This window comes from Trachinotus anak, unplaced genomic scaffold (genome assembly GCF_046630095.1).
Source record: "Trachinotus anak isolate AG129_WGS33_773 ecotype Australia unplaced genomic scaffold, CSIRO_AGI_Tana_v1 ptg000001l, whole genome shotgun sequence".
Classification (NCBI taxonomy): Eukaryota; Metazoa; Chordata; class Actinopteri; order Carangiformes; family Carangidae; genus Trachinotus; species Trachinotus anak.
Window position 1 is genome coordinate 15,828,799 of NW_027273852.1, and position 26,484 is coordinate 15,855,282.

A 26,484-nucleotide genomic window follows, 5' to 3' on the forward strand; every position below is an offset into this window, starting at 1 on the left:
TCTGTATGAGTCATCTGAAAAGTGATTATGTTAGCTATGAGTGGGCAATATGAAAAAATAAATCCTCTATCAAGGTACAAGTAACTATTTTTGCAATTGCAATCAGCAAATGTTATGATTGATTGAATATGAGAACTGAAAATAACAAGATGCTAAAGCCTGTTTTTGGCCACTCCAGCAAATCAAGTAACAGTCCAATCAAGGTTCTTCATCACAACACTGGAAAATCATTTAAAAACCAAGCACTCACATACTATTTACATTTCCCACAATGACCTTACATAACCATGATATTAACGCTCTCCTTTAATATCTCTGATGGTTGATAAATTAATATAGTCTCTGTGTATATCCTCATGTTACCCAAGCCTGTTTCACACTGCATCAGTTTCTTTATGCAGCTTCAGATTGAGTCAAGAAGCTGTTGAACTGACTTACTATATTTCGACATTAGCTGTATTATATTAAAGTTACCCTCTGCAAAAACAACAGCTTTTATGGGATATTAAACCCTAATGTGGTCCTAATTTGTATTCATCCAACATAAGCAGAGGGAACACTTCTTCCAAATGTCATGACCAATGAAAGCTCCACAAGCATCTGACTAATGTTACAACTGCTTCCTAAGAAAAAACAATTAGAAAGACACTGGAATATACCTAAATTTACTAACTCCATATTGTGATGCCATTGAAAAAAACCTCAGGACACAGAAACATGTAGCTACACCTGAAAATAAAAAACAGTCACATCGTGTTACATTTCTCACAAACTGCTTTCATGTCATAGTCCTATCAGGTGTGCTGGATAAAAAACAAAAATCACTATGAAGAAACTTTCCACTCACTGCCAGTAACTTGCACTTTACTTCAGAAGTCAGACGCCAAGTCACCTGAAGGTCTAAGGACTGAAACATTCACAGTGAGTGGGATTCTCTGGTAACAAGTTTGTATCATAACAGTATCATTTTTGAAATAATAAGTAGAAGATGGCCTCTTTAGTTAAGGGCACACTGACACTTACAACTCATCCAAGGAATTGTTCAGCCGAGATGGCAAGGCTCCTCAATCCGTTCACTCTGCCTTGTGAGTGATTTTGTTCGAGGAAGATGCAGTTGTCACATAATGACTTTATCTGTGTGAAATGATGAGTTTTCCTTTGTTTCCTCCTTAAAGATTAATGTTACATTCTTAGAAGCATATTTCTTTTCTTCTGGTGTCCGTGGAGATGTGTTTTTTGTTTGTTTTTTTTAAGTAAGGTGGCCCACCCCCCCTACAACACACCACAAGAAGACCTGACACTGGAACCGGTTGTTCACTGGCTGTACAGGTTAAATCACATTAATCACCTTAAGATCACAGATCATACATACAACAAAATTTGCAAATACACATCTTTGTTACACGATTAGTGTTTATTTAAAATACTCCATCTGCAAATTTTTTTTTTCAATTAAAAACAAGACAAGTTTCACAACTAGTGGCCTACATAGTAAGCAAAAAGGAGGGGAGTATCCATCAGTCTCTTTTCTCCCCTCTGTATCTATGTAGTTCGTTCGAAAGCTCTGGTCGGGCCTGGGATAAGCAGGGGTTTGGTAAATCTGTTGACTGGCTCTTTGAGGCAGGGTCGGGATGGTGGGATATGAGGGGCACAATACTGAGCCTGGTCAGAGTGTCATGTCATTATGCCAACCTAACTGCTCTATCGAGTCACTCTGAAGCAGTACTGATTCGATTCTGTGAAGTCGGCCCCGTTTGACCGACCTGTAGTGTATCTGAAAAGTGAAACTGATCCCAGATTGATTTGCACTCCTGAGACCCTGACACACACACACACACAACAGACAACAGCTGACTGAAGGTGTGCTTACTTCAGCCAACTCCTGTAGAATATTTATAGTTTAATACTTCTCATCCGAGACATGCTGTATGCTAAATCCAAATGGGTGGATAAACAGAATGCAACACCACTGGTATTAACAGTAAACAGGTTTGATTTACACTCTCAAAAGTAACTTTTGGTATTAATTCTAATTTACAAGAAAGAGCATTTTGTATTTGTTGCGCCTATTAAAAAGAATACGTCTGATGATTGTATATTTCTCTTATTGTCAACAAATCCCACGAAAAGTCAAAAACAAGCAGTGAATTGGTCTAACAAAGTTTGGGTGTGTAGCCATAGAGCTCCTTTCTTGTCCAAAAACAATTAAAAACACATCAACAGGGCACATTGTTACACTGGGTGAGCTGTTCAGTCAGTACCATCGCCAGAAATGCTCACTAGAACAACAAATGTGAATTTCCCCACTGTGGGACTAATAAAGGCTATCTTATCTCAAATGCGTATTTATCTACTGTTAAAATAGTCCCCAACAAATTTACTGTTTCCTACCATTTGAGTAACATTTGATAAAAACTACTGCGGCAGCTGCTTTAGGAAATTCCAGCACTTTTTAGGAATTAAATTATATATTTGTTCCCCATAGTAATCAGTTGTCTTCAGGACAAATCATTTGCCTTGGGACAGACAGGCAGGGAAGTCTGAACACAAAGTTGGTTTTGGTCTTTTCAGGGGATTTGGTGAATAACAGACTGTAGACTAACACCAGACTCATTCTTTAAGGCTAAATTGATTAATTCAAACATTTTTTCAAAAATGACATTTTTATGACAATCCTGAGACGGCCCCTTACCGATCAACCGCATCACAGCCAGTCCTATTTAACTCTTTATCGTGGAAATAAGGGACACGTAAAAAATAAATAAGGGATTTGTAAAAACAATGGTAAAGATTTAGGTTTCAAAATCATGCAGCTCTACAGCTGTAATGCAAATTAGCATTTGGGCAGGTCATAAAGTAGCATTTCAAGCCTGACTCCTGTCTCTTGGCTGTGTCGACCCTGTGAGGCGGCCATGTTTGTCTGGCGCTTGCTGTGGATTAGCTGGACTTTGGAAATCAGAGGCAGCAGTCGGGCCTATGAGAGCACAGCGTTGGAGCGTCTTATACCTATCAGGTTGTCTGCGCTGAAGGATCGTCTCATTGCTGCTCGGCTCAGGTCCTTATACTTGTCCTCACATAGTCTTGAAATGGCCTGGACAAAACACACAAACACTTACTGAAACGTTCTCATAGAAGACGTATATGCATCATGATCTAATCAGAGGTGTTTGGATTCAAAACTCTGCAGAATCAAAACAGTTAACAACAGGCTGGTAAGCAGCTACTGAACTTTTAGAATCTCTTTAACATCTCTGCATCCTCTTTCCACTTTGATTTTATCATTTTTTTGCTGGAGAGTAGAAAGGTAAATATTACAAATGACAATGGTCTGAGGAGGGCAGCTCACCTCTAGTTTCTGGGCACGCTGGTTGTTCAGAGGCTCCAGAGGGAAGCTGAGGTTGTTGTCATCAGCCAGCTGGCGCAGATCAAAGTAGTACTTGGCATAGACACTGGCTGGCACGTTAATATTAAACTGGAGAAGCTCCAGGAAGTGACGCTCCATCTCATTCCTGGAGGGTGGAAAGACACCTGAGGGTTACTCCAGGCAGCCACAACGTCTGAACAGAGTCTTAACTCTACTCTAAAGCTTAAGCAGGTAGCTCTCCTCCACTGAGAGCAGCAGTGCAGTAGAGGAACAGAGGTGCAAGTCTGATAAGCCCAGTAAAAAACATGAGAGAACCAAGGACATTTTAAATAGATGCAGAAAGGTACAGTATAAATCAATAAAGACAATGTAACTGAATTTTGTAATGTTGCAATGACAAGAATGAATAGAATTTAAACCAGTTCCTGCATTACTTTGTGAGAGTTCACAAATTCATCCACTCACAACAATGATTCATTGTTTAAAAAAAAGAGGTTTAAAAAAAAAAAAAAAAAAAAAAAAGGGTTAGATTGAAGGGTTGAAGAAACCTACATATATGTTAATGCTTGGACAAGACATGAAAGTCCTCTTCTCAGGTGGTGTATTGCCCAAGCGAGCTCCAAAATTCAAATCTCAACAAACCATTTCTAACCTTCTAGCTTAACAGCACCACATCTAACATGCAGAGCTTTTGCTACACACTCATGTAAAAAGGACAACAGGTGCTGAAAATCTTCTACAATTTATTTTCTTGGTTCAACTTTTAAAAAGTGACTGATGACGATTCTTTTAACTGCCATTGGTTTTTCTGCTGTTTATTGTTAAAAACATTTTCCAAAGGGAAACTGTAAATACAGTCAATACTCAAACAATAACAAATGATGATCACAAAGGTAATTACACTTCAAATCCCATGAGACTCTGATGAAACTGAAATTAAAAGTGCATCATGGACGACGCTGACTGTGTTTGTGTTAAGACTTCACAACTCTGATAAGAAGAGACATGCGTTTGTGTGTGCATTATGATCAGTCAGGATACTGAGGATGAACTGCTGACAGCCATTCAACAGAAGAAACGCTATTTCTATTTTTATTTCTAACATTTTTCTTCATCTGTGGTTTTTGATCCAAGCAGCTCAGAAGGAAGACATGATTTTAAAAAAGAAACGATCACAGAGTAAAACTCAGCAGCTGTTATTTGTGAATTAACTACAAATTCAACATCGGAGGTACTTATGGAGATGGAATCAAATCTCATCCACAGAGGTCTGACTCACATTCACACTGGTAGGTAATCTGACATGTCCCTGGGAGCACCCAGCTGGAGTATCGCAACTCGTCTTTTTTCCACACTACAACCTCTATCAGCCTTCCTCCTCATCGTCACAGCCATGAGAAAAGCTAAGGGAGGTGGTCGTCAAGGAGACAGCATCCAGGATGCTTTGTTGGTCAGCAAAGGTGGTGCGAGTGAGCATGTGTGTGTATGTATGTGTGTATGTGTATGTGTGTGTGTGATGTCTGGTCTCCCAGGGCAACTAATGGAGTGGGCGAGAGCCTGAGCCATTATGTAGAAGCAGTGAGAGCACTTGAGAACCTCCCCTCCATTTCTCTCTCTACTCGTCTTCCCATCCCTCCATCCCGGCCCAACCAGGCTCACAAAGACACTTCAATGGCAGCAATGAAAACAGAGCAAAGAGGGTGTAGGTCAGACATATATGAGAGGAGAGGGAGAAAGTCAGAGAGGGATGGGGGCTCACGGACAGACAAGACACATGCAGGCGGTGCCTGCACCTTTCCAAAGCACAAAAAACAAGGAGGCACTTTCAACCTCTCTTACACACAAGTGTACACACACACACACACACACACACACACACACACACACACACACACACACACACACACACACACACACACACACACACACAAAAAGCAATTGTAGGAAATAAAGCCTGGGTGCTCCAAGTGCAGCCCCTGGCCTCTTCACCAGCTTATAGACCAAGCGACAGCAAAGATGCTACAGCCTCCATCTACCACAGCACTGCCCTTGAAGTGCATCTTTGTTGTTGTGTGTCTTTTATTAGGGGAGAGCATGTGGTCTCAGAACCCTGATGTATTTGTTAGGAATCTCCTTTTTATAAATCTGAAGTGTCTGGAGCTCAGAAACCCAAATACTCACTGCAGCCCAGATCAGAGATGAATTTGAAATGCCAAAAGGACGTGACCACGATTAACAAACAAGCTCAACAAAAGAAATCACGACATTACTCAACTGTTAAGCCAATCATTGCAAACTGGATCTGGGTCATGGTGGCAACAAAAGCATCCTGGATGTTCATCCATACCACATCCTCCAGCAGTCACTGTGGGATCCCAACATGTTCCCAGGCAAGGTGTGTTCTGGGTCTTCCCTGGAGTTTCCTTCCTCCCTGATACATGTACACAGGTCCAGCAGGCACTGAAGACCTCAATTGATTACCTATCAACATACACGAGAAGTGGTCCTACTCTGAACCCTCCTTCAGATTCCCCAAGGGGTGAGACAGGACACTCTGCACAAACTAATATCGGGTTCTTGTATCGATGATCTAATACTCTCATCAGACCACAGCTGAAGCAGAAACTTGCTCCTAAACCTGGAAAATCCAGCTTTTTCCAACCAACCATCACGGAGATGCTAAAAAGGCCACTAAACTCCATCAGAACTGTGTCAGACAGTCAAATAGCTGTGGAAAGCCCCTAACCCTCCACACACATTTTGCCAATGTCGGATTAGAGGGGTGTTTGTCCAACCATCTCTGCAACTTTCCAAAACCGAAGACACAACATCCACATCCATCTCATGCTATTACTGGCCAACTGTGCAGAGATGAGAAAGGAGCCAAGGTTTGAACTTCTCTCTTTGAGCTCCTTATTCAGACAACTATTTCTGTCACTTTTCACATGAACGACTGAGTGCAACACTATCAGAGTCTTCCAGGAGAGACTGCCTCAAAGTGTGCACAATTATCCCCATTTCTAAACTGTCTGCCCTCTCTGACAGCCAGCGTTTCTCTCTGCCCATCCAGCTCTAACTCCCACCTCAACCACTTCACCCTTGGTTGCAAAACACTGCAGTGTGCACTGGAGTTTATGGTCCAATGACCCTGTCGTCTCCTCACCATCCCCAAGTACTGCATCATCAGCACAACACAAGTACAGATGCAGTGACTGTCTGGCTACACCCAGAGATTCTGTTCATGATAATCACAACCGTAATCAAGGTGACACTTGATTCGTTGCCAAGAATAAAAAGACAGTTACACAAGAATCACCAAAAATCACTGCACCTCATATTTCTATTATACAATCAGTGCCACTGCATTCAGAGTTCACAATGTTGCTTGCTGTGTTACCATGGGAACCACAGAAACTACAGTCAGGGAAGCAACACTGGAGCTGATCTTACTGTATCTGAGATCATTGAATGATTAACCTCTTTACAGGCAGAGCATGTATTCTTTGACTAATTATTCAGGCTGGGACGATAAACATGTTTATGAGGCTAATTAAAAACTTGCTGCTATATTAACTGTCTCATATTAAAGACTATTTCCTTTAATTTAAGCTACAACCTGCTCCATTTAGCTGCACGATGAGAGTATACTAGGTGGCAGCCTGAGGTGTACAGACTGTAAGACTAGGATTGGAGGTAATTGGGAGTTGTTTCACTATGCAACATTGACATTGCCAGGTGGCATCAACTGCTCACTGAAAACACAGAAAAGCACCTTTTCTGTTTATGGCAACATTTAGTTTCAAAACTAAATCAAAAACTAAAGAATAACTTGGCACCAGGCTGATAAGCAAGAGTTTTGGTGCTGCCTCTGGTTGAAAGTTTCAAGTCTGGTTTACCTCCAACCTTGCGGCAGTGGAGTACACCTGTACGTCCCTGTGGCTGGGTGAGAAGGTAAACCACTGCAGGTCAATGAAAACAAGACTTTCAGGGGACTTTCAGGGGGCGTTCAGTCACTCTTCCCGTCCATAAGGTCACGCTTCAATAGCTACAACCCAAACTGTAAATGAATACAAGAATGAAGGGATAACTGGGTAATAGTATATGGTATTTTAGAACCTACTTCCAGAACATGACAAATTCTGTCTGCAGACACCTCCCCGACAGACGCCGACTGTGACAGAAGGATTGAAACCAGTGATTCTATGTCATTCTCCATTATCCTAATTCTCAGTTTGTTCTCCTCTAAGAAAAAACAACTCACATGTCCTCCACAGTGATGTCTTTAAGGATCTGGCAGTAGTCGACATTCCACACAGCCTGGTCATCCCACACTTTGGAGGCCAACAAGATGGCTCCCAGGACGATGCGCTTCCAGTTAGCAGGGCAGATATCCAGCTCAGCGTAGGTCAGCAGCCGCTCCAAGTACACCTCGAGGAAGAAGAATGTTAAAAACACATTATCAATTGGAAACTGACAAGGCTTGGCCAGTTGAATCCTTAATAATTCCCTTATTAATTCCCAATATACACCGTGGGAGAACAGTTAGACTGGGCTATGGCAAAGTCCATGAATGATGTCCCTATACCTGTTTTTAGGGGCAAGACGTATGTAACAGTATTACACCCTCAACTTTTATCTTGTAAAACTGCTTTTATTCTTAGATTGATAATGATTGCTATTGACCAATATGAAAAATAAATAGCTGATAATAGTTTTGGCCGTGTCTCGGAGCCCTACTCTGATATAGAATCTGTTATTAGAGGCTTGTGATATTTGGGACATGACTTTACTGCCCTCTGGTGACCAGTCAATCACACATCACACTATTTAACAATCTGAACTGAGCTTATGTTCTACACCCATACTGTGCACTTTGTTGAACCTAATTTCAATCATGTGTTTCATACCAAAAACCTACAAGTACCCAGTGTTCAAACATACTGATGTAGGCCGGTTCGGACCACTTACGAGTGTGACAATGGCACATTCTGCGGTGAGCTGTGCAGCACTGAAGAGCGTTCTGACGAAGCGGTAGATCAGTTTATGTTCTGGGTCTACACGGGAGTAGTCATCTGGCACTGGCTCTCTCTGTATGGGACGGACGGACACACACACGCACACGGACACGCACACGGACACGCACACACACGCAGGTATGATGTGAGGAGCCTCGTTTGAAAGCCCCTTGGTTATTACTCAGATTCATCCAGTCTTCCATTCATTAGTTGCACCTATACTTTGAGGGTCACAGGTGTGCCAGAGATAATCTCCAGTGAAATTGGGCAAGAGGCTGAACACACCCTGGACAGGCTGCCAGGACTAATATAAAAAGACAAGCAACTATTCACACCTTCAGGCAATTCAGAGTTGCCAATTAACCTGACCTCCATGTCTACGTGGGAGGAAACCAGAGTACCTGGAGCTACAACACAATACTTATGTGCTTGTTGAGTCTTAAACATTTCGAAACTTTGGATTAAACAGACCAAAGCCGTTCAAAAGCAGGTTTGATGCCACAGCTATATTGATAAGTACATAAAATAGATGTGAAAAAGAGCCTATTTGATTTCATAGTTAAAAGTCATTAATCGTGGATAATTTTCTGAATTTCCCCTACGAATTCATAAAGTATTCATTCTATCTATCCATCTCTGGCTACAAGCATGCCAAGATCAAATTGAAAGGTAACAGTAAATTGACAGAAACAAGTGATGAAGCATTGCAACGTTAATGTACAAGGCTAAAAGCACTGTAGCAGACATTTAGTTGTTCAGATTAATGTTTGTTTTATCTGTGTGTTACTTTTAAAAAGGCCCTTGTAATATCACTTTACTGTCATCTTCAGTTTGGAGTGGCCTCCAAAATCTAAACCAAGAGGTTTGGCAACTTCACACTGGAATGAGACACCACTCGTGCCTCTTTATCTCAAGTCTGCATCTGAATGGAAACTCTTTTTAAAGCCTGCCAATGAGGATGAGCTAGGACCGTTTTTCCCTCTTTTTCCTCCTTTTATTTTTTAAACCAGTGAATCACATCCTGTTTTAATGATTCATTACTCTTCATCTTTTTGACTTGAACTGTTCACATGGTGATATGGCTGGCCCCTGATGCCAAATACAATGCTGAAGAATTTCAGTTTGAAGGAAGAGGAGGTTAAACTGTCACCTCACAGACTAAAGTTTTGTATTATGACACTACTACATCCACATGGACATAAAATTAAGATAGAAAAAAAACAACTTGGGATTTTCATTTTAGAAAATGTCTTAAGTTATTTACAAAATTTTTTTTAAAGGATTATTGAAGGAACATTAAAGGATGGGCTCACAGTTTTTCAGGTCTATCTTAAAACAAACATCATGTGCTTGTGCAAGGTTTAAACTAGTTTTTCTATCCTTAATAATCATTCCTGCCATTCATACTGGTCATTCTCCTAAAACCCTTCTAGCATAAGTGACGGGTGGACAAAACCCACAGCTCTGCTTCTGTGCAAACAGGCTTTTTGACTCTGGACAGTGTTTCCCTGTCGGGCTGTAGTGGAGGGATTGCAGCAAAAAGAGAATTTTTCAACAAAAAAATATGACTTTTGAAGACATCTACTTGGTTTGCAAGACTGCTGAAGCCTCAAATTAGCTTCGGATACTCTAGAATATATTTTATACACAGAAGGAGGACTGGGGATTTTGTCCCAGTCGCTTCATTGAAAGTGCATTAGGAAAGGATCTTTAATAACCAGTATGACCAGTAGGAATGGTTACAGCAAACAAGAACTATTTCAGTGTTCATCTGGGCACCAGACTATTGTTTTAAGGCAAACCTGACAACTGTGAGCCTGTCCTTCAAGTTATCACCCCCAGATCTCATCTCTTATCTTGGCAAATGGTGGAAGAGTCTACATGCAGGTAAACAGCAACAGCTAACACCAACTGACTTGTTGGTCAGATGGACTAAGTCATTCCTTAAAGGCGAATCATTTTGATTCAACAACTCATGTGTCTGTCTGCTTTACTGCAGGGCAGCGGGTGATCAGACTCTCAGAGCGTTCTCTTCAACATACTCACTGATAAGGGGTGCAACTTCTCATCAAAGATGTCCAGTGACCTGTCTGAGTCCCTAAACAATAAACAATACATCTGTTAAGACACTTCACATGCATACTAGTTTTAGCAACATGTGACAAATATTACATAATAAAGACCAAATCGAACATGTAACCTTACCTGTTTTTGATGTGGTAGTATATTGCTAATGTGACACTGGAGACACAGTAGAATGAGAGAAAAGACAAATCGTTGATTAGTTTTTCTGTTTTTAGCTTCAGTAAAAAATGTTTTAAAAAAATCAATGGGAGATTAGTATAATGCGTCTGTGTGGGTGTGTCAGAGCTTATGGTGTAACAAAACATTCGCACACATTCAGCAGGGAGGCTAACACACTGGGATAATCCTGATGAAATGTGATTATCCAGATTCACTAAAATAATGTCATAAATTCTGCATAAGAACATCTGTTTTAGTCACACATCTATTAAGTAATACTTTAGGATTACCACACTGTGATGCACCAGGATATTCCCATGTGAAACAACTCGTTTGTGTGTGAGTGAAATTCTCTCACCATTTGATTGTGCTTTTGAGGTTTGGCTGGCTGACGGTGCTGTCATCTATGAAGATTGTGGAACAGGAGCTGTATTTCTTAGACAGTGGACCCGGAGATACCTTGACACATTGAAATCACACAATCAGCAACATGGGACGGGATCAAAGTGATCAAAATAGAAGCAAAACAAGAGTTATTAGTTAGTTACCACTGAAGACAGCTCTACGCTGAACTCTAAACTCAAAACATTTCTTCTAGACTGGCAAGTAAACAGCTGTTAAAGTGAATATTAGCTATGTCGCGATAGCAAAACTTACAAATAGCTCCTTTAAGGTTGTCTGATTTACCCTTGTTTTAATTTGAGCTAGATGTACCAGCCTCATCTGATTATTGGGCATTATGAACATCAGTTCAACGGTAAGATTTCTGATCAACAGTGAGATTCTGACACTTACATGACTGATATGATTTATGTGGTTGCTTTTCCTCTTGTCTCGTACTGTAAAGGAAGAGAAACGTTCAACAAAACCAATTTAGAAACAGAAATCATTGTTCAGTACATCCTACTGTACAGTGCAATGTAGAGAAGTGAGCATGAAATATAGTATTACTATATAGGTGACTGTTTACTTGCAGCTGATGAAGACCTCTACCCGTTTTAATTAGTTATTGCCTTTAGTGTTAGAGATGCCTGAGTGTGATGCTCAAATTAATCAAACTCTGCAGTGAAGTAAGTGATGAACTTTTTAACATGACGACCAGGATTGCAACAACTATAAACAGAGCTTGGGATTACAATTGATAGTAAAACATGTAGCACAGAATTAAAGACCCCCTCTGATGAAAATCAAGTTTTTGACCTTGTTAACTCTTCTATATGGTGTTTTTATATGATACAAGACATAAGCAGTAAATACCACGACTGTGTATTTCCACCATGGAAATGCAGTGAGCCAATAACAGTCTCATATAAACAGATTCAGGCAGCCAGGGATTCATATACAATCATCATATACTTATGGAGCCAATCTGTCAACTTCCGTGGACAGGGGTGGGCAAAATAAACCTGAAGCCTTGTCAGTACAAGTGAGAGTATGCATCAGCACAGCCACAAACACTGTGTCAGCCACTGCCAGTTACAAGCTAACAAACAACATAAACAATTAACTATGCTTATGGTTCTGATATGTCTCCTAGTTGCTGATTTTGGTGCACAATAAACTCCTCAAAAACTCCTCAGTCTGGGTCTGACAAAGGCTCAAACATGTGGCTGAGTCTCTGATGTTTCCTCCGCTAACCATCTTGATAAGCAAACCCAACGCAAGCAGTGGTGGTGGGCGGGGCACAAGGCCTGATCGAGATTCCTCAGTGAGAGAGTAAGCGTAGATGTGCTTCCACCCCGGGTTTAGATTTTTATATGGGAAAACCATGTTGAACAAAATATTAATCATAGAGGAACTTTAACACTTCAACCCCTTAAAACTTACCCTAATATTTATTCCTACATTTTGTGTTTCAGATCTGTGCATTTGCTCTTCCAAGGATCTTAGGGAAGACAGTTAATGTGAATCACTGGTGAGTGTGTGTGTCATGTTAGGATTGCTCACCATCTGTCTGAGACTTGCTAAGGAAGATGGTGCTCGCGCGGGCGTGGTCCGACGGGTTAGACTCCAAGGCCAGCTCTGATAAAACAAAAATTGCGTAAATGCATTATACTGACAATCTATCAAGGAATGCATCTCATGTGGAACTGGGCAGTGATGAAGCCCAGGGGGAGATGAGGAAGTTGTCTTTCAAACACACTGGTAAGAGTACACAGTGTAATTATCCAACATCAAGAAATACAACAATGAGTCTTAGGATTTATTTGTAAACAAATATAACAACAAAGCACACACAAAGCAGGAAGTGACAGTGCCTGCACAACAGATTTGTAGAGCACCACTGGAGAAAATACTGTCTGACTGTTTCTGTGGGATGAAGACTGCAAAAGATTTGACACTGAACAAGACTTGAGAGAAATAAATTTGAACCTGTGGACTGACTTGTGGACTGGTGTGTAAACTCAGAAGTTCACACTCATAGTAACTCCTTTACTTGAAATTCAGTTTGTCTGAGTTAGAGCAAACAGTCAAAAACATGTGATTGTCCAATTACTTTCACATTTTACTTCATATTTCACCAGTCACTCGGTGACAGCAGACACTGAAGATCTACCAGAAACATGTATGATTTTTTTAAATCAATGTTCTCACTACCCAGGGGTCAACTGTATTTCAAGTAAGAACAGACAGACCAGTCTTTTGTTGTCCTAAAAAAATACATTTGTGTGACCAAGTATTATTTTAGACTTTTTACTATGACAGATGTGTATAAAAATTACATTATTTTGGTTGGTAAAAAAATTACACTGCAAACAGTCTTTGGTGGGTTTTTATTTTTTGAGACTGCATACGGTCTATGTACAGTATGATTTAATTGAAGACTTATTGGTAGCTACTATTGTAGGTTAACTATTTGCGGATAAGGACATTTTACAGATAGAACTATGAATTCAAGTAACACCAAGAGCGCACTGCTCTATACACGATCCTGACTTAAAGAATTGTGTTCTGCATCCAGATCAGTGCAGACAGCACCTTACATAAAAGACAGGGGATTAGGCGATGGCAGCATTTGGGACGTGAGGACAGCAAGAGGAGACGTGAGGAATGTAGGAAGGACCGATTCTGACCCTCACCCTGCCAACAGCTGGTCTCACCAAACTGCACTCATGCACTGTAGTCCACAATAACACAAATGGAATGAACACTGTGCATGTTTGAGAGCCAATGAGAACTACTGATATGAGGATTGATGGTATAAAAAAGCTGAGCTCAGGCCTACATCCAACATGCTCTCTTAATCAGGGGCCTGTATCACAGCACTTGGAACATTGGGAATGATCTCTCCCCATATGTCAATGACTGATAAGCCATTAAGAAAAAACTGAGGTTAGCAAAAGAACTGAGTGTAATGACGAATGGCTTGTTTTCATGCTTATTTGTAAGTGGTTAATGTGGAACCAAAAAGATGAGTGGTTTGTTTTCATTCTTAATGTCTTACTTGGTAATATGAAACCAGTGTGATCAATATGATGCAGTGCCCAGCTATAGAGTGCCAAGTATGCCATCATCATCATCATCATCATCATCACCACCAGTGCACTGCTGGCAGTAACATGGCAATAAACAAGTCTGGCAACTTGGCAATAGCTGAAGAGGGTGTATGTGTGTGCATTTTCCCAGCAGCTGAGAAAGACATTACATAAAAAATGCTGGGTGTTGATAGAATAAAGAATGAACTTGTGCACTAGCAATTGGGTGTGTGTGTGTGCACATGTAGGGTGAATAAATAAAGTTAATTTGTGTGCTTGGGAGTCAGGTGACGTTCCCTCTTCACAATGATGATGACCGGATTCATTTAAGAACCTCCCTGTAAACAAACAAAACAAATATCCAATCAACACAGGTGTGCATGTATCTCCTACCATCAGGGACCTCTCTGTCGCTTATGTGCTGCAGGTAGGGCACGGTGTTATCATCGCTCACTTCGGTGCTGGTCTGGAGCTCCTCAAGCCGTTCCGCCGGCTGTCTCGACGGTAGTTTGGGGCTCGACTCGGGAGAGACGCAGCATGACACCGTGTTCCCCATTCCAAACCGGGTGTAAGCTTCACACTATTGCAGCCAAGTCCAAGTAGTGCAATATTTGTAGCTAGCTTAAGTCAGCTTCCCCAAGCCTCATAAACATTACCAGGCTATAGTCAGTATTAACACCACACTATCTTTGTTTGCTAAATCGCCGCTGTCCAAGTCCCAGGAATCACATTCCTGTCCATTTGTGGGTATATAGTGTTTGGCTGTTGAGGAAAACGAGTGTCGTCTTACTGTAATACTTGGCGTGTTCTTGTAATAACAAGCTGCTACTTAAATCCAGGTGGTCGCCAATTCATTCATTCATTCATTCAAATACAAGAGTTTCACTGCTAGCAAGCTAACTAGCATTACAGCAAGCTAGCTGACTGGTTAACTTTCGTCTGCTTCAAATTAATTCCACATTCGGCTGTCGTGTAAACACTGCTGACTCTACACAATAAATACGTTACGACCCGAAACTGCTAAATTCTGGCAAATACATTTTATGACACTTTCCAAACAATCCCTCAGATGTCTTCTTGCACTCGCCTCGGTGAGTCACCAAATCTAGCCCGAGGCTTCTACGGCCTCCAGTAGAGAACCAAGGTAAAAGAAAAAAAAAAAAGAGGAAATCCAAGATTGTAGGCAAGAAATTCTCTATGAGGTCGAAATGGCTAGAACGTCTCCTGGTTCATCATTTGACAGCCAACTCAGGTGGCCGGTCCGGACTCCCCCATCGGTTCCGACACCCCGTCAGGTTTCTGTTGGATGCTCACCCCGCCACCGCCGCCATCTGTTGCCGGAGCTCACAAACGGCACTATTTGGCACGGAAATGTTGTAGCCCCGCCCACTCAGGAATTCCATTCACTCCCATTGGCTTAAAAATCCAAACGGGGATCTTTCAAAGCCGCTCATTGGTTTAAGGAGCTGTCCGTTAGATAAGATTTAAACCGATGAAATGTATTTACACCGCTGCTATTTTTGTATCGTCACCGATCCACACCCTTTTTTGACAGTGAAACTGAAGCCGGTTCTCTATTGCACCACCTACCTGCCAATCAGTGCATCCCTCCTCATTCATGCGAAAGGGGTAAACAAGGGATGATAAAGTCAATGACTGTAACCTCATGTTTTCTTAACATCTCCTTGCTTATTAAATATTTCAAAAATAGGCTTGATAACATTTATGCATTAGTTGCAAATATTTTCAACATCCTAATACTTTCTGTCTTTCAAAGACAAGGAGAAAAATAATGTTTTTGCAATTTAAAGTTCAACCTGGGGTAGTTGTTATGGCATGTTGGGTAAATGTCACTTTTTCTAAACTGTATTGAGCAGTGGTGTACCACTCAACTTCACAGTTTTGAGGTGTGTGTACCTTACTTGGGTTTTTGAGATTTTGCTGCTACTTTAAAGGGAGTAATATTTAACTTTTTACTAGAATATATTTATCTGTATCCGGCCGGTATACACTATTAGGTACACCTTGCTAAAACAAAGCCAGTCTAATACAACATTACATATACACATATTTTACATACAAAAGACATGATCATCTTATAAAATATAATGTATTGTTATGGATTTAATCACTCCAACAGAATGTAAATAGCTCTACCATGACTCACTGCTTCATTAAAGTGCTTCTTGAGCATTAATGCATTAGAATTTTTCAATTCAAAGGAGACATTTTGCATAATTAATATCTTACTTTGGATACTTTAAGTGTATTTTACTGGTAACACGTTTATACTTTTACTTAAGATTTTGAATGCAGAACTTGCACTTGTAATGGAATATTTTTAGAGTGTTGTTTAATGTAGCCATTTGTATTTTATTCAATGTCTGTTTATTAATGTGAACAAATGGTAACCTGCCTCTTCAAAATAGTTCTTAATGAAGAGTTCTTAAAAATTAAATGCTGGGCTTGTATTTAAGTAAATGTACTTTGCGCCTGTACTTAAACTAAAAGACATTAGAAGTACTTTCTCCTCTTCACATCACTGACCTCTTTACAGTATCCTTAAAAGCACAACAAGAGTTCATTGATGGAGCCATCCCCTCCCTGTCATCAACCACAACATGAAACTTAGAAGCACAATAAAGACCTCATGGGAGCAGTAGTTGATGAACGCTAGCAAAATAATGATGTTCGTTTGTTAAAATGATGGGAAGCTAAACTTTCACATGCAAGTAGTATAGTTAACACCATGCAGTCATTAATAATAAAACAGAGCATTTTGTGACTCTTTGAATTTGAAAACAAATCCCTCTTTGTTTATCAATGTCCAACATCTAATGTTCAAATATATTAATTCATTAACAATAAAATACATAATCTTCAAGAGCAGTTTATTGCGACATAGCAAGTGTTTACAAAAGAGTGATGCCAGTTAACAGCACTTTCAATTAATGGGCTGGTATAGTTTTATAATGTGACAATTACTGAAACAAACAGTATGTAATGCATCATTGGGTGATCTTGTCTCTACAAGATACTGTACAATACATAGCATTTTAAATTGATTACTTGTAAAAGTGGTAATATATAAACTGATCACATTAAAAGTTAGAAAAATGTTATTATTACTGTTCTAGAAATTCTCTCTATATATACTTTTACACACACGGATATCAATCTGTTTCATGCACAAATGAGGCCTGTGAGTATAAACTATCCTGGCACAGAAATGAAAACACTGTTGGTATTGTAGGAAAGATATTGTGTAATCACATCACAAAGTTGAGCTCACTATATCAAATCAACAGAAAAAAAAGATTATTACTAGATTTTTTTCAGCACCGTCACTGGATGTGTGAATTGGGTTTTTGTGTATTTCTCCGAATACAGTTAAAAAGTTTCATATCAGTAACTCAGGTATTGTAATGGCACAGGTATCAAATTTGCTGCCTCCTCCAAAGTAAGCTCTCTGTGGTTTGTCAGACTTCGTTTCATCCCGAGAATTACTTGTGCATTTTACACTACATAGATTTGTCTAAACCACAGTGCGACAGACAGGAGGAGGGTGAAACAGGGGAGACATGTACAGCTACAGTACATGCTAATGTGCTGTGGGTCATTAGGGGATGATCCATTCAAAGCCTTCTGAATTACTCCAAATATGATGTGCTGTCTGATTTCTTTAGCCAATTTAACCCTTTTAATCCTCTATACATAAAAGTACCTACTGTATACTGTACTAAATCAAAAACAAAACAGGCAGAGCTACCATGAACTGTTAAACAAACAAAAAACAAAACATAAAACAAAACATAAAACAAAAAAAAAATCCTCTCAGCTCATGACTGAGGTTTTTAAAATTATTTGTGAAAGACAGAAATAAATTTGTAGTCAAAATAATGTCATCTCAAGGTCCACTTACTATCTTCTGGAGCTTTCAACCACATAAACCAAAGGTGATCTTTGAAAAGACCCATCACCTGTTATCATGTGACCAATGTCGCATACTTTGTCACTCCCGTTATGACGACTGAGTGAACCCTGTCCACTGATGAAGACTGTGAGATGCATCTGAAAGCTCTGCAAAAAGCTGTTAAGTGAACCTTGAGTTAAGATGATATTGTCAAACAACCAAAGCCAAGAATGAGCTTTGATGCTGAGCAGAAATAGTCACCAGTATAAACTGCAAGTTTATGAGTATGTTAAGTTTTAAACATCAACAGTGAGCTGGAGGGGATCTTTCACCCCGAAATAACAGATATTCTTGTTTAGAGAGGATTCAGGTTCGTTTCCAGGTGAAATGAGCTAATATCTGAGCTGAGGATTGATTAACTGATATGTCAACACAAAATAAAAAAAAATCTCACGTCGCTTTGTAGTAAAATAAATGCAGTCAAAGTGCAATAAAATAAACATAAAAAAGGGCTCTGGAGGAAAGAATATTTGTGCTTTCATATGATGAATTGGAAGATATAAAAACAGGTTACTGATGGAACCATTTCTGCTTTGAGATAAAAACATATTTACAGCTGTGCAGTTTTCCTGTTAATTTTGAAACTGATACAAGTTGTTGACCCCAACTGCTCTCGACAGACTTGCTCTTCTCTACAAACAATCGATCCTAAACAGTACAGCACTCCAAAATATAACATCTCCAACAAAGGCCTTTTTTCATACACTTAGCTGCCATGATGGTGATAGGCCTGGTGGATTACATTAATACACACATACATTGTCTTCTATTATACATTGATGTATGTTACAAATATGCAAAGTTGTTTCATACAAGCTATAAGAACATTTGTCATATCAAATAAACAGAAATACACGAGGTCTACACATGCTGTAGAGTCTATGTACAGTAATATAAAAAAATAAACAGACATACGTACATGTATCTTCTCAAAAACAGTCCCACAAAAGTGATCTTTTATCAACAGAGTGCACATTATTAAACTCATGTAACTGTAGCCTATATCGTCTGTAGATTTCATTAAGAATCCAGTCTGCTACATATTCACAAAAATGGCTCTGTAATCTCACATGTTGTTGCAATCCATATTTCACCACCATTTAACAGACACTGCAAAACAGACACAATACTGTAAAACGCAGAAAGAACAAAGTATCATGTAAAACTGATCACTTTGATCATGGCGGTCATTTCGAATGACAACCTGACAGTTTACTGTGGCACAGCGATGCTGCTTGACCTCTAATTTAATGTTAGGGTGAGGAAAATATCTCCATCTCTGGTTTTAGAGTTACTCCATAAATGTGCAATTTTGCAAAACATGGACCTTTTTTTGAAATTCTTTTAGACATCAGTCTCGTCTGTTAAAAACAACATTTGCTCACCAGTTAACTGCTGCTATGAAGGGATGCAGTGAGTTGACATGAGTTTTGACTTATAAACAAATCCCTTGTGATCTAAATCACAAACACACGTGAATGTTTATAACATTAAAACTAAAGCTTTGCCTTGAAAAACCACTTCTGCACCGAAAAACAGTAAATCAAGACGTACCTCTGCAAAGTTTTCTTTGTCTTTTTTTCAGGTTTGGAATAAGTAACATTCAGATTTGTTTTCACTTCTAAATAATTTTGATCAGATATAATGGCCCATTGTGTTGCTGTTCCACTGGATTTAAGGTAGTACGATTAAACCATACCATAACTACCATAACTAGTAGGCTAATAATCCTATGTTAATAGCAGCTCTGTAAACCATCTGTTGTGGGGAAGCAGAACGAGTGAAATGAAAAATGTGACATCACATTACAACAGACACGACTGTGGCAGTCCACGCTCCGACACACGCAGTTCCACTTCCTTCATGATCGGCAGTTGGTAGCATCTTTAAAAAGCAATTAGGAAAAACAATAGTCGTTTGTGCCCAATTAGTTGTGGAGTCCCCGACACGAGTGGCCACTTTGTTGAAAAGTTGTTTCACATCAGGATGTGGATCAAGTAGAGATTCACAATTCATTCAAAGCCTTTAACTGTAACTGACTGAGCGTGCCTGAAAAGGTCCGGTCCTGGATGTATGTTCTGAACACACAGCAGGCAGAGATATCACCTAATGTCACAAGTTCTGTATTAAACTGTGATCATATCAAAGGCAAATCATTTTTATAACAGTGTTTGCGAGCTGGGTCTTCTTGACGTAGCTGTGGCCAAAACTGAGCTCACCAGTGTGAGTGTAACGTTACACAGTGACAACAGAAAATACTCCTGTATGAATATCTGTGTGTAAAATCAGAAATCAGGACACTTTAAACACAGTACTGGCCCACTCTTCAACTACAAGGTCAATTAAACTGCAGCGACCACAGCAGTGATGACAACTTATTGAGCACTGAGAAGTATGAGTCCTAAACAGCTTTTTAAAAGGTTTGGTGAGGTGACCAGAGGTGACTCGGTAACCAAATAGACCATAATGAACCATTTGAATCAGCAGCCTCACTGACACCACTGTGTGAAGCAGCATGTTAACTGTTGTCAGCAGACTTCTGTCATCAAACCTGGATGGAAGTATGCACAGGTGTTCTCAGTGTATTTTTACTGCAAAGATATTGTGTATTTTAAATGTATTACACTGACAGCCTGCTGCAGAAAAGGTAGTATGAGCAGAACTGAATTCATTAAAAACAGTCAGCCGTGTGAAAACTGGAAGGCCAGACAGGCAGAATCAAACAGTCAAAGTATTTGAAAGGAACTGAAATGCTACTTGGCCCAACTCGGTGTTCAGGACATGCACTACTCAGACTTATGGCAGTAAAGGTCTTTAAGGGCTTTAAGTTCTTCAATTAGTGTCTTGTTTTGGTTCTCCAGGACGGCCACTCGGTTTTCCAGACACTTAACATACTCCTTCTTCTTCCTGCGACATTCACGGGCTGCCTCTCTGTTGGAAGGATAAGACACAGTTTGGGTTTATGTTTATTTTATTTTTTTTATGGTTTTGGGAGGATTTTGGAGTGTGTGTTCATTTTACTTTTGGTTTAATGTCATAGTTTTGGTCACTGCTCCAGACGACAGCAGCTGTGGATGCTGAGAAATTATACATGAACACACAAAGACACAGATTCCCCCTCTGTTCATACCTGTTCTTCATGAGGCGGACCTCACGTTTGCGGGTGACCTCCTCCGTGGCACCCTGGGTGGGGAGGGCAGGGGAAGAGGCCATGACCACCCCGGGGGCGATGGTGCTTGCAGGGGCTGCTCGGATCTGATAGGCCTGGACGTCACCGGAGGCAGCTGAAACGTGCAGACAGCAGGAAGTGGATGTTAAATTTCACCTCTTGATAAAAGCAGCTGGTGTTTCATTAACTTAGTTACTGACTGACTGTAGAAAAGTGTTTTTGTCTTTGTTTTCAACAACAGAGAATTACCCTGATTAGAAAGAAATATGTTCTGGAGGATGGATAATAAAAGAAAATGAGTATATTCATAGCTAATGGATCCCCACTCTCACCTTGGACCACCACCTGGTTACTGGGAACCAGTATCTGCTGGCCGTCGCTGGTCTGTGCATACTGGAGGATGGTGGCTCCAGGCTGGGCGGCTGCTGCTGCGTTGGTCATGGTCAGAGTTTGAAGGCCCTGGACTCCATCTGTACCGTTATTGGCCAGTTGAATGGCCCCGCCCTGTGTGATTGCAACTGTGTGAGAGAGGGACAGATGACAGGGAGAAATTAGAAATGTTTTCATTGTCAGTCATTCACGAAGAAACATTTTGATGAAACTTTTGTCAGGACATGTTGGTCGACCTTACATCTTGTTCAGTGATGCATTATGTCGCATTCTGATGATGAACCTGCTCAAAAGGTTCATGTTCGTGGGATTTACTGTCAACAGAAATACTCCCTCAGACAAACCTGTAAGTCAACAAATAGCTACTTACAGTATATGAAGAAACTAAAACCTTGGAGCGCAACGAGAAAGCATCATAACCCCAGAAAAAACAGGTGCAACATTGCCCAGATTCATAAACACATCGAGATATATTTACCTCATCCTGTCTACTAGGAACAAGCAACACCGCAAAACAAGCTTTCACGGCCTTCACATATCATCATTGTAAAGATGCGACAGACAATTTAGCAAACAGCTGGCTATTTACACAAACACAGAGCGACATTATCATTATCATTCCACTGGAGTCATTTTTTATTTTTCTGTCCACTTGATGAACATGAATATCCTATTTTCACTCACTCACTTCAGCAACAGAAAAAATATTTAGTTTTCTGGATGTTAACTGTTCCACTTTCTTCACCAACTAGTTGCTCAAAATGGCTTGAATGGCTTCTCCAAGTGACTTTTCCAGGTGTTTGCATGAAAACAACAGAACAAGCACATCTTGTTCGGAATCGGACATGTGATCATTTCAGTGGAAAAATATGCTTTACTGTTTCACACTGTGACACAACCTGTAATGTTTGAACAGGGTGTGACAGGTGGAGTTCACCTCCTCAACAATAGTGTCTGTATTACATGAACCTGTAACCTGAGATCCACCTCCATTTAGACAAGTTTCACCTACTGTATTGTCCGCTGCTGGTCTGGTAGATGGGTGTGGGGACAGTAACAGTGGTAATTGAAGGCGTGGCAGCCGCAGCAGATGAATCCTCCTCAGCCTTTTCCTCCTCGATACGAGGGACAGCTGGTGCGTCGGACGAAAGGTCATTCAGAATTTTCCTGGTGGGACAAACAACTGTGGGAATTAGTCACAAAATGCAGTGGGCAGGGTGAGTGGGATGTAATGACAGAGAAATTTCACACTTATTCATGTGAAATACTACATCAGCTTTAGCATCACCTTCACTGTTCGATGATCATGTCCATGCTCCACACATATACTCTCTAATAAGTGCAGTGAGCACATCTTGAAAAATCTTCTAGTTACATAAAATAAAAAGCAGAATAAGGTGAAAATACAGCAGAGCTGATTATTTAACCTATAAGCAGATAAAAAAAACAAAACAATTAATGTTTGCAACAAAATACAAATTTTACCCAGAGTTTTTTTATTATATTTTGTATCATCAATTATATATTAAAATATTGATAGATATATATATTGATTGAAATAATGAGCCCTACCCATCATTCAATTCATTCTCTCTCACACAAACACATACAGGCAGGTTACCTATATGAGGGGCGTCGCGACAGAATCTCTCTGCGTTTCTGAGAGTCAGTGACACTGTCGACTGACTCCTGTGAGTCCTCACTTTCTGCTATGGTGGAGATCTGGAACAAACAAAGCAACCAGACAGAAATACATCAAACAAACCCTCTAACTTCAGGTTCTCTATGTTGTGGCTGAACATGAATCATCTAAAACTAGGACTGTCCGTGTGTGTGTGTGTGTGTGCGTGTGTGTGTGTGTGTGAGTGTGTGTGTGTGTGTTACCTGTACAGCCTGAACCTGTGGGGACTGAATAACAGAGGGTTGTGCAGCCTGGATAACACCATGGACCTGAACTGTCTGTCCGTTGGGAAGCTGGACCAGCGTTACTGTGGGACCTGTTGCTGAGGCGTGGCCTGTTGTCATGGATACCTGAAATTCAGAAAGGATGTGACCATGCTGCCGGTCATGTGCAGTGTAAGATGAGGTAATTCTGAACATTTGCAACATCCAAAACAGGTATTTTTGGAGACCAGCTGTACTTACTGAACCTCAACAGCATATAACATTATTTTGGTGGAATTACCTGTGCCAAAGTGGCGATCTGTGCCGAGGTGATCTGCTGGTTCTCTGTCTCAGTCACAGCAGTCTCCGCCCCCTGCTGAGCCTCCGCTGCTGACTCCATCTTCATTGGCTGAGCTGTGGATGGAGATTTGAGGAGAAGCTGTTAAAACTGTACTTTTGTGGAGCTGCAGCCACAGCATCTGTAGCACCAGGATCACCAACTGTTTAGGTGCCACAACTTCAGGAAACCACATTTTCTCAAGTCTGTCAAACAATACCCAGGCGCCCATAAAAACACTGAGATGTTTTTGTTTGTGAAACAGCGTTACAGCCTCTTTAGTACAAAGTTCACTCCTTTATTACAATCCTCCTTCCACTGCAGCAAAAGAAGGAAACACTGTTTGAAGAAATGAGCTTTAAGACAGACTTGAGAAATTGTGAGCCTGTTCCTTAAGTGTAATTCTCACAATTTGAAAGGGTTACTTTAATAAAAACATTTCAAAAATGAAAAGTTGTGGTGACACCCTATTGGCTAATTCATTCATTATAACTAAGATTACAATCCTGTGTTTTCCACTGTTAGCAAATGAGCTTTAAAGCTGTTATGGTTTTTAAAACATTCATAGTGTGACAGACTGTGCTGCGTAAGTTATTAAAAAGAAAGAACAAATAGTAGGATGTGAAATAAATAGACTTTTCTATCAAACTATACAATTCATCCGTGTCCGTCAGGCCTGTTGACGCTGAACTGCTGGTGGACTCAATTTGTTTTTACTATTCTTAACACTGATCTGGTGTCTGTTCAGGGACACAACAGAAAATCAGAGATACAGATTGAGTCCACATCTTCTATAATGTAAGTTATAATTTATACAGTGGTATGTTATTCTGCAGGAACATGTACAATCACATATTTTTCAAAGTTAACTTGTGTGAACTCTTTAAATCTCTGTGAGTAATGAACACATGAAAACCATCTAATATATTTATAATGCATAAATACATAAATAGGAATAATTGGAGGAAATCGGCTAAAGTGGAAAGAAAACTGTGCCACAAGAAATTCTGCTGTTGGTAGATGACAAGTGCGGACAATGTGAAAGAAAATCAAACCTATGCCAAATCTGTTCTTGTCATTTGCAGTTAAAAGCCAAGGAAAAATACAAATATTATACAGCTTCAGCTAATGCATCATCATTATTATTATTACTTTAACTTCTGGGGCTCGCTCAGATTTAAGGGCATTTTTAAGTCAAATTAAGTCTGATAAATTGCTTTATTTTATAGTTTGTGAGTGCGAATAAAAGTGATGGATTTTTTTTTTTTAAACTTAGATTCACTTTTTTTTTTTACTGTTTACTGCACTTTCCTGCTGGATCCGTGCCCTGATCCCCGACTGATCTCAGGCCGTACAGCGAGTGCCGATGCCGGACGTGTTCACTAAGCCCCGTGATCTCACACTGTGCGTAGCTTCTCTGCGCTGCATGATTGGCTTCACACATTTCTCCCTCTGCTTTTCAAAAATCACTTGGATGCTGTGTGTGTGACAGCGGAGACACATGGCCGGGCAACGCCCCCTCAACGCGCACCGGTCACATCCCAGGAGATAAGTGAACAATGAAAGCCTGATCTGACCGCAAATACAAGAAGCGTGCTGGTTAAACCTCCAGGCCTGAGTTCATGTTTTCCACGAGCGGCCACACCGACGGCCTGCAATGGCCGATTTCCATCAAGACCGAATGAATGGAAAATAGTAGCAACATCTTTTTCGACGGGGCAGTGGCGACACGAGCAGCTACAGATTAATAAAATAGTGTCCATGATATCGAAAATATAAAGTTTGGTCGCGCAAGTTACAGAAATGAATGAAAATGTCGTGGCCAGTGTTTTCAATGCGCCGGTAATAGGAAAACAGCGCAAATCTGTGCGCAGACAGCTCCTTCCTTGACAGCATCATTTGACAGCTGAGCGTATTAACACCGCTGAGGTCCTATCACGGTTTCTGATGTGGTAACACACACACTGTCCCTCCTGGTTCACTATCAAAGCCACACATTGGCTCCGTTTCTCCGAAACAGCCGCAGCCTCCCCTCCCTCCATCCTGCTACAAACGCACCGCGGCGCCATGATCTCTTTGTTTCCTTCGGGCCGAACCCGACCAGACCGACACTTTCTCCGGCCGCGTCCTGCCTCTCTGAGCCCCGGACACTGCTCCGTCCTTACCGATACAGACTCTCTTCGTCGCTCCCGGGCCTCCGGAGCTCCACTTTTATTCTGGCCGACACGTAAGAGCCCGCGTCAGGCTACACCTCCGCCGCGTCACCGGGAACAACAACACGGAGATTGGAGAAGGACGAGAAAGCAGATGGCGACGCTGACCGGAAATGAACGAAGTGCGAACGGAGACGTACGAAAAATACCGAGAAGAAGCGGATCGTAACGACACCCCCTGCCTCGTGGAGCATTTGGCGGAGGGACAAGATTTTACAATAATCAGTTTACAAGCAGTTTAATAATTATGAAACAGGAACAACAATAATCGGTGGTCATATAAAGCTGTCCTATAATGAGCTATAAGTTAAAAGGTTCAACGAAATCGCATATTTATTTATGTTATTTCGAGCTGAATTAGGATGTTTGGTTTTCATTAGAACCATTCTCTACTCAAGAAATACACCCACAGAGATGCA

At 40.6% G+C, this 26,484-nt stretch overlaps 2 protein-coding genes across 6 annotated transcripts; both read right to left on the minus strand.

The window, feature by feature from the left end:
- Positions 1-1,395: 1,395 nt before the first annotated feature.
- On the minus strand, positions 1,396-15,461 carry ccnyl1 (cyclin Y-like 1). Its single transcript, XM_071480332.1, has 10 exons — positions 14,493-15,461; positions 12,571-12,645; positions 11,419-11,462; positions 10,982-11,082; positions 10,585-10,620; positions 10,426-10,477; positions 8,333-8,452; positions 7,626-7,792; positions 3,347-3,509; positions 1,396-3,091 (listed from the first exon to the last, which is right to left on the minus strand). Exons 1-10 carry the CDS (start codon positions 14,653-14,655, stop codon positions 2,975-2,977), a joined length of 1,038 nt encoding a protein of 345 aa, XP_071336433.1. The 5' UTR covers positions 14,656-15,461; the 3' UTR covers positions 1,396-2,974.
- Positions 15,462-16,973: 1,512 nt separating this feature from the next.
- Positions 16,974-26,233, minus strand: creb1b (cAMP responsive element binding protein 1b). Of its 5 annotated transcripts, none has more exons than XM_071480372.1 (8): positions 26,018-26,195; positions 23,817-23,929; positions 23,516-23,662; positions 23,253-23,353; positions 22,644-22,798; positions 21,574-21,759; positions 21,203-21,356; positions 16,974-21,003 (listed from the first exon to the last, which is right to left on the minus strand). In XM_071480372.1, exons 2-8 carry the CDS (start codon positions 23,919-23,921, stop codon positions 20,859-20,861), a joined length of 993 nt encoding a protein of 330 aa, XP_071336473.1. In that variant the 5' UTR covers positions 23,922-23,929; positions 26,018-26,195; the 3' UTR covers positions 16,974-20,858. The 5 variants fall into 5 exon arrangements, with proteins under 5 accessions (XP_071336473.1, XP_071336454.1, XP_071336446.1 ...); XM_071480353.1 differs by having other exon boundaries at positions 20,603-21,003; positions 23,516-23,689; positions 25,911-26,233; XM_071480345.1 differs by having other exon boundaries at positions 20,603-21,003; positions 23,516-23,689; positions 26,018-26,226.
- Between the last annotated feature and the right edge of the window lie 251 nt (positions 26,234-26,484).

Excerpts from the sequence above, each read along its gene's own strand:
- ccnyl1 (XM_071480332.1), bottom strand. The coding sequence starts at position 14,655 with ATGGGGAACACGGTGTCATGCTGCGTCTCTCCCGAGTCGAGCCCCAAA. Across the intron at positions 11,463-12,570 it reads TAGCAAGTCTCAGACAGATG|TACGAGACAAGAGGAAAAGC; the intron begins GTGAGCAATCCT and ends CTTCCTTTACAG. Across the intron at positions 8,453-10,425 it reads AGAAGTTGCACCCCTTATCA|AGAGAGCCAGTGCCAGATGA; the intron begins GTGAGTATGTTG and ends CGTCCCATACAG.
- creb1b (XM_071480353.1), bottom strand. The coding sequence starts at position 23,921 with ATGAAGATGGAGTCAGCAGCGGAGGCTCAGCAGGGGGCGGAGACTGCT. Across the intron at positions 22,799-23,252 it reads TCGCGACGCCCCTCATATAG|GAAAATTCTGAATGACCTTT; the intron begins GTAACCTGCCTG and ends TTGTCCCACCAG. Across the intron at positions 21,357-21,573 it reads TAACCAGGTGGTGGTCCAAG|CTGCCTCCGGTGACGTCCAG; the intron begins GTGAGAGTGGGG and ends TGCACGTTTCAG.